The 8,145-nt window shown below is 46.5% G+C and overlaps 1 protein-coding gene across 3 annotated transcripts in view; it reads right to left on the reverse strand.

The window, feature by feature from the left end:
- Positions 1–7,358, reverse strand: part of LOC125705316 (mineralocorticoid receptor-like) — a 53,294-nt gene extending 45,936 nt beyond the window's left edge. For 2 of the 3 annotated variants that reach the window (XM_048971816.1, XM_048971815.1), the window contains exons 1-2: positions 7,219–7,358; positions 3,748–5,487 (exon numbers count right to left, since the gene is read on the reverse strand). In XM_048971816.1, coding sequence (XP_048827773.1) covers positions 3,748–5,487; positions 7,219–7,232 — 1,754 coding nt within the window. In that variant the 5' untranslated portion in view covers positions 7,233–7,358. Of the gene's footprint in view, positions 1–3,747; positions 5,488–5,834; positions 6,381–7,218 lie in introns of those variants that run through there. The other variant, XM_048971817.1, reaches the window with a different exon arrangement.
- Between the last annotated feature and the right edge of the window lie 787 nt (positions 7,359–8,145).

Here is an 8,145-nt window from a genome sequence, read left to right on the forward strand (position 1 = left end):
CGCGCCGCCCGCTCGGGGCGTTCAGCGCGGCCGCTCCAGAGTAACCGGCAGCCCTAACGCGCCGCCAGCTCGGGGCGTTCAGCTCGGCCGCTCCAGAGTAACCGGCAGCCCTAACGCGCCGCCAGCTCGGGGCGTTCAGCGCGGCCGCTCCAGAGTAACCGGCAGCCCTAACGCGCCGCCCGCTCGGGGCGTTCAGCGCGGCCGCTCCAGAGTAACCGGCAGCCCTAACGCGCCGCCCGCTCGGGGCGTTCAGCGCGGCCGCTCCAGAGTAACCGGCAGCCCTAACGCGGCGCCAGCTCGGGGCGTTCAGCGCGGCCGCTCCAGAGTAACCGGCAGCCCTAACGCGCCGCCAGCTCGGGGCGTTCAGCGCGGCCGCTCCAGAGTAACCGGCAGCCCTAACGCGCCGCCCGCTCGGGGCGTTCAGCGCGGCCGCTCCAGAGTAACCGGCAGCCCTAACGCGCCGCCAGCTCGGGGCGTTCAGCGCGGCCGCTCCAGAGTAACCGGCAGCCCTAACGCGCCGCCCGCTCGAGGCGTTCAGCGCGGCCGCTCCAGAGTAACCGGCAGCCCTAACGCGCCGCCCGCTCGGGACGTTCAGCGCGGCCGCTCCAGAGTAACCGGCAGCCCTAACGCGCCGCCAGCTCGGGACGTTCAGCGCGGTCGCTCCACAGTAACCGGCAGCCCTAACGCGCCGCCTGCTCGGGGCGTTCAGCACGGCCGCTCCAGAGTAACCGGCAGCCCTAACGCGCCGCCTGCTCCAGGCGTTCAGCACGGCCGCTCCAGAGTAACCGGCAGCCCTAACGCGGCGCCTGCTCCAGGCGTTCAGCACAGCCATTCCTACAAGCAATCCCAGTAAAAAACCCCACCACAAATACACACGCATGTATACTGAGCTTCAGCAGCACAGCCAGTGTTCTGCCATTTTTCGCTGCCTTTGCAAGAATTTGCTACCGTAGTAGAAATTTTCAGTTTTATCTGTCGGTTTCTGCTATTTTGCATGAATATCTTACCCATAGTTTTTAAGATTTATGATATCAAAATAACCATCTTGTACTTGTACTTGTAATACCAGAATGTAATGTCAAACAAGTTTAGTTCCAGGTAAAACAAACATAAATCATATTAGTTATTATGTAAATTAAATATTTTACTTTAATTAAAATAAAGACTACAATTTACAGTAGTCTCAAAATGGAAATCAAATACACGTGCACCATAGAGTTTAATGGTAAAATCTGGTGCCATATTTTGGAGTTTGCAGTCTGTCAGAATACAGACAATATATTAACATCTCAGTTGCTTTTAATAAACACAAATATCAACAAAATATAAATAACGTTTATGATAAACCACGTTAACATGCAAGCATTTTCAGACACTGTAGCCGCGTGATGTAATGTTGATTGACGCATTCGCTGCAGTGTCTGGAAGAAATTTTTGGCGGGTTGATAAGGGCAGAACACCTGATAAAGGGATGGAAAGCAATTTAACCAGTATGTCAAATAAACACACATTCATTTGCTTTCATTGAGATTTCAAATGTTATTAATGTTAGTGAAAGAACGATAGTGAAAATCATAGAGCAAATTAAAAACTAAATGCTAAAAAGTTCCAGGAGGGTCCGTGTCGATCTGAGAATGATCAGGGAAACCGTTTCGGCACACAAAAGGTCTGCAGGACAGCACTGAGCCCAAATTAATGAGAAAGCAACACATAGGAGGCAGCTAATAGCCTACAGCATTGTTACCTGATCCAGCATCCTGCTAATCTGAAGAGAGAAGAGCTTAATGACGCCAGTGCACAGACAAAGCAGCAAAAAAATACAATAAACTGAGAATTTTTTTCTCAAATCGATGATGTTTCTTCTTGAGACTGTGATACATGTGAATCGACAATAAAGTTGTAAGTGGACTCATATGCCCCTAAAACAAAACATGATGTTGTTTTTAAGTTAGGTACTGGTTCTGCAAAAGGGTTATATTCTTATACACGTTAACAATCTTGGTAAAGGGTTACACTTGTGCCAAAACTGAATCAAAAAGGAAGTTAATCCGCATTCACGCTGCCAAACCTTGGAAATGCAGCCGAAGCCATTTTTTTCATTCAGAAAGGCTATTTATTGTCTGAACACTTGATTCGAGACAGGATTCCCTCATTCCTCAGGCATGTCCCTGCCCAGCAGTGATGAGAAATTTGGTTCGATCAACAGAGCCGATTCCACCAAAACGCTCGTTTAAACGAATCTAACGTTTGATTCAAAGAATCGGGTGGTGGGGTGTAGTACATGCTGCTGCACTTTCTTAAATTACTTTTATTGAAACTGCATGTTTATTAAAATCTCTCATTTTATTAAAATATACAGACACACAGCATACAGAAAACAACAAACGCTGTTGGCAAGAGCTATTGGGGTCAGCACATTAACTAACCGAAACTCTTAACTCTCAAGCAACCTTCCGACACAATCAGAACAGGTCGCTCGGTGAGTTTTCGGTCTCATGAGATTTGCTGAGAAATCCCTTGAACCGAAATCGCCAAAATGCCGAACTACACAGAGTCAAAGTGAATCGCCGAACGTGCCGAACCCCATAACGTGTCGACTGCCGAGTCAGGAGTCAGTGAGCCGCAGCCACCATGCGGCCGGACACCAACACGATACAAAGACAAACGATAACAGTATGTGGAGGGGCACTGAATGCAACACGGCTACGGAGAGTCTAAGGAAAATAAATGCATGTGAATTTAAAAAGGTTGCCGTCTACTTTTTTTCTATGTCAATTTGTCAAACATGATTCAGATTTTTAGATTCTAAGACCTGTACCTGTAAAAGATCAACAAGAAGTTTGATTCTTTTAAATCTGAAAAACGGCTCGACCAATTCACTGAAAAGATCTGATTCGAATGAACGATTCGTTCACGAATCAGAGATCAATCACTACTGTCCGGGTTCAAAAGAAGGCACAGCAGAGAGTTTCTGCTTCCTATTTGTTTGTTGTGCGCTCACTCCGCTAAACAAAGAAACAATCCAGACCTTCTGTCTGCTACTTCACCGCTTCAGCCATTGTCAGAAGGAAACAGGCTCACAATGTACATTTGCGTTTATGTTTTGCCATGGTTACATTTCCGTGGTCTACAACGAGGGATTTCAACCTTACTAACGGGAGACCCCCAAATGAAAACAGATCAGAGCTAGGGCCCCACCGCTAATGTTTTTAATAATTCTCTCTTCCAGGGGGAGGGGGTTCCCCATCTAATATTTTTTGTGCCGAACTTGGGTGTAAACTGGATCATAATATCGACATTTCGATGTGGACCCCTATTCGAAACCCCCTGGACACTCTGCAACACGCTGACAAAAAACACCATCTGGGCAAATCACATGATGCCTGAGCGGCTTTTACTGAAATGTCGGGACACTGAAAAGGCCTTAAGGGTCTTTCTTACAGCATGTTTATTTGATATCTGAAAAATGATAAGGCTGGCATCTGAAAATCATTTATAGCTGAGCAAGAGCTGCTCAGTTTAGTTATGTGATATTTTACATTCAAATTACATTCAGTAACTCATCTCTATATTTACACATGTGCATATAAGTAAATACATGTACAGTACGTACTTATTCATTTATACATTGGTCAACCTCCGCACACAATTACCCATGCAACTCCACGGGACCAGTGGCCCATCAGTGAGAGTCAGAACAAATCAAGGCAGAGCCTTCGGAAATCTGCATGCACAAATCACACTTACCTCGACACGTCTGTGATGCACTGCTGACCCAGGAAAATCTCTCCTCGGGACGACAGAGAGTCCTGGGCCATGATGGAACGAGATTTCCAGCTCTCCATCAACGCAGCAACAGGAGAAATGAGATTCAGCAGGGGACCTGTCTGGTCCCCCGCGTCGTGTCCAGGAAACGACATTGTTCCTTGCGCTCCGATCTGGTAATGAAATGAATGTCCACCTGAATTAACACCAACGACGGCCGCCGTCTGTGAGTCGCTATTCCCCTGGAGGTAGCTGTCCTCCTTAGACTCCTGTTTAATTCCCTTGGGCAACATGTCATTAGAAAACACTTCAGCTTCATAGTCGCTGTTGAGTGAGGGAACAGGTGGTCCTAATATTCCAGAAAGGCTATATGCATCAATATTATCCCTCAACGACAAATAAGTGGTATCTGAGGCTGGGAAACCACCTGAAGAATGGTGATGCCCATTGTAGTTAGGAGTCACAGAGGCGTCTCTCTTCAGTTCAGTCTTTATTTGCATGGAAAAAGGCGGGCTAGCCATGTTTATTGTGTTGCCCCTCTGACAAATTGCCCTTGAGTCAGTGTTCGGCTCATTCTTTATATACTTCACCATACCTAGCTGATCCAGGGCAACACTGTATTGTTCTCCATCAACCGGTTCCACTTTTGGGAAATCAAAACCTTTGAAGTCTTGGTCTGTCCTTCCCGGGCTGTGAATGTCAGTCTGTATTAGCGGGCACCCGCTGGCAGAGCCCGCAATGGAGAACCCTGTAGAGATGGGAGGGCTTGAAACAGCTGCAGTACCGATGCTTTTCGGGCTCGAGATCGAGGTCTGCATATTGCTGCTGCCACCAATCGGGCTCGAAACAGAAGATCTCATGCTTTGCGGACTGGAAAGAGGCGACCTCATTAGGCTACCAGGACTTCCAAGGGGGGATCCCATATTTATCGTACTAGCAGGGCTGCCAGATGTGGAAATTCTCTGCCGATTAATGAGGGCAAGACTGGGTGTTGACGAGGCTTGGCGTATGGGACTACTGAGAGCTGAGGCAGGATTTGCTGAAGTAGTACAGCTAGCATTTGAAGACATTAAGCTGTTATTGGTAGGACTAGAAATGGAACTGTTAAAGGTTTGTGGGCTGCCACCGAGGGTTGAGGCCAAAGCCTCATCGGAGGAACAGTCAACTGCAGTCAGCATGCTACAGGGGTGTGATGCAGAGGGGTAGGATGTGGAACACAACAAATCTGCGGCCTTCAGCTTTGGACTCCCCTGGCTTCCTGCTGGGCTTTGACGGCTGCTGGAAAACAGCTTCCCTGCACCATCGACCCCACCCCCCTGCGGACCCTGCTGACCAAAGCCATAGTCTAGCTCCCTTGCCACATCCATATACAAGCCCATAGAGTCCGCGACAGTTCTGGAAAGTTCTTTAGCATCCATCTCCAGCTTCACACTGCTGGACGTGCTGTCTGACTGTGGGTAAGCACAGTGCTGCTGATCCAGACAGAGAGAGGACAGGTCCCTCTTTTCCTCCTCGTTCTCCAGGTAGCCAGCTGCCAATGAGCTGGGAGCAGGGCTGATGTTCACCACATCCATAAGTAAAGCGCCGCTGGTCCCGATCTCCTCCTGCACGGCGCAGCAGTACTCAGCTGCACTAGACCTCCGATCCCATCTGTTTGCGCTGTCGGCTCCTTCAAAGAATCCTTGGTATCTTTTGGTCTCCATGGCTAGATCAGTGATACGCCTAACGAAAGACAGAGACTGCAATTGTTAAAGGAAACCAAAACCCTGAACTATTAACAGCCCGCTATATTAAACAACGCATAATTCAAGGATACCACAGACTTCTCAAGACTGTAGAGATGTACAATTTATATATTCCTTACATGATAAAAAAAAATGATATACTCTCTAACAGAAGTGAGAATGCGGGAATTCTAAGCAGAAATTAATAACAAACCTACACCAAAACGGTGCTGCAAAACTGGGCCCCAGACTGATTAGTAGCGATTAATGACTATGTATGAGATCATCAGTAGTGTGAAAACAATGCGGTTTTCCACCTAGACTCGATTTCTGAAAAAAACTTACATCTTTGATTAGTTTTTGTTTTAGTTAATTCAGGCTGTGCGATCGCCGGTCATTTTACATTAATAAATGCGCAACACTTGCTTTCGCTCTCATTATGTAAAGCCTTGCCTAAAACGGCGCTGTAGCCTTAAAGCTCATCACGTGTTTTTGTACCGTTCCTTCCCAGCCACGCCTTTAGTGCACAACCATTGGACAAGAGATGAATCTTGCGCGAAGAAAACAGTCATTCCGGACGCGGATTGGTTGTAGCAGTCTGTCAATCAACCGTCTTTAGAGCCACAACATTGCTGCGACATTGCCTAGAAAATTCTTACGTTTTTAAGGCGATACGGGACAGAAGAGTTAAGTTTTTTAAAACCCGAGTACCACAACAAGCACGATCGATTTGACACAATCATTCGTATTATGAGATATCTTCTTATTAGTATTTTAATAATCATATTACACACTTGAATTTTATAATTAGTGTAGGTTATTTTAAGTATGAGCGTAGCGTCTATATATAATTGACGTGGACATTTGCGTAATTTGGCTCACTAGCATTTTAAAATCACAATCTCTTTTGCAATCTACATAGAGAAACAGCAACTATATGATAATAAATATGTTAAATGATCGCAAACTTTCCGTCTCTTTCGGAACCTATGCTTATGCCCCAACTTAGCAAAAATCAATATAACTCGAACAGAAATGATCGTTTTCCACAAATGTAACATGAAAACAAGTGAGGGAATTAGGGAGCAGTGTGAGTAAATCAGTGTCGGTGAACTAGAAGTGTATTTACTGTATTTACAGACATAAGTCGAAGACGAGCTTTTTTTCGGCGTCGATTGCTGTCAGGAGGGAAACAGAAAACTAAGTTGTTGGACATCGCAACATTGAATACACTTGGTATGAGTTAGTCCGCTGGAAATGTAGGACTACTGACCTAAAACGGGAGGGTATATATACGGTGTTTTAATTTCAAACGCACAGACGGGATCGAGAGCACGACATCAGCGTTAAATGAAGCCACTACATTTTTTATGAATATGAACCAGAAAAGGTGCGTCGAAAACATAAAAAGGATTACAAATACAAAACAAGCATTCGTGTTTTCTTTCTTTCGCTGTAATTTAAACTCCACTTATCATCCCTGAGAAATAATGCAAAATTTTGAGATAACGATGGTTTATGCGAAATGCCAACAATTTCTCACTTCCATATAGGTTACGCCGTTTCTACTCAAAGTAAAAATAATAAAAGATTACTGTAAAAGAACAGTAATTTTGAAGGCAGATCGATGCATTTCAGTTTGCAGGCAACTCAAACCTCCTTTAGTCACAGTTTAAAGTAAAAAATAAAAAAAAACTGTTAACCTTAGTTTAGTATTTTGCATCCTTACCTTATTACCGACATCCAACTTCGTCAGGTGTCTGTCTTGCCGGGAAAGCGATAAGCCAGGAATAAGTGATTTTAATTCTCTTGCCTTGCAGTTTTTCCAGCGCTGTCTAGCCTCACCATGCACACAGCAGTTTGCCTTGTGACAGCTCGGAGCGCACAGTCGGCCGGACACCTAGCTATGCACGCCGACCTACCAGCGCCAATGACCCCACAGACCAGAGCGACTTCCTCGGCTGTTTTCCATTTCGCCCTAGTGCGAATGACTGTCGATGCCTTTGAAAACCCCCGAAGGGAAAGTCGCCTAAACGGCGGAGGAGTGAGCCGACTCGCCCGGCGACGTCATGCCGCGCACACGGATCCTCCTACTGCGACGGGAACCCTACAAACCCGGGGAAATGAAGTCGTTGAGCCGAGGCTCCAGAGACGCGCCGCGGAGTCCTCCGGGTGGGACACAGATTAACCCCCTGGGCTGCATGCAGTAAAAGGGGGGAAAGCGCAGCAAACTCGGGGACAGGAAAGCCCGGCTGGCCGGAAAGCGCGGTGCCCTTTAAAGTGACACTGGAGGACTGTCACTACATACTGTCAAGTCGGCAGCAGAGAGCAATCGCCCTTCTGTGCAGCTCAGCCCACGCTGCTCATTTACAATAAAGTGCGCGACTTCAGCGGTTAGACTCTGAAGTACTTTAGCTGCTTTGCCATGTTGGATTTAACCCAACACGTTTGGATACTTCGAACTACATTCGCAGCTGCTCTCTTTGCAATTTTGTTTTGTTCATGCATGTGTTTCATAGGGCTGTAAACGTATTAATTGACAGTGGGAGCACTTCGGCTAACTGCTAATGCTATAGGCACCTAAACATAAGGTGTAATATATGTTTATCTTTCATTATCGGTGGCGGCTTCTGCGCTGTCCTTATGTGACTCTCAA

Source organism: Brienomyrus brachyistius, chromosome 12 (assembly GCF_023856365.1).
Source record: "Brienomyrus brachyistius isolate T26 chromosome 12, BBRACH_0.4, whole genome shotgun sequence".
In the NCBI taxonomy this organism is placed as follows: domain Eukaryota; kingdom Metazoa; phylum Chordata; class Actinopteri; order Osteoglossiformes; family Mormyridae; genus Brienomyrus; species Brienomyrus brachyistius.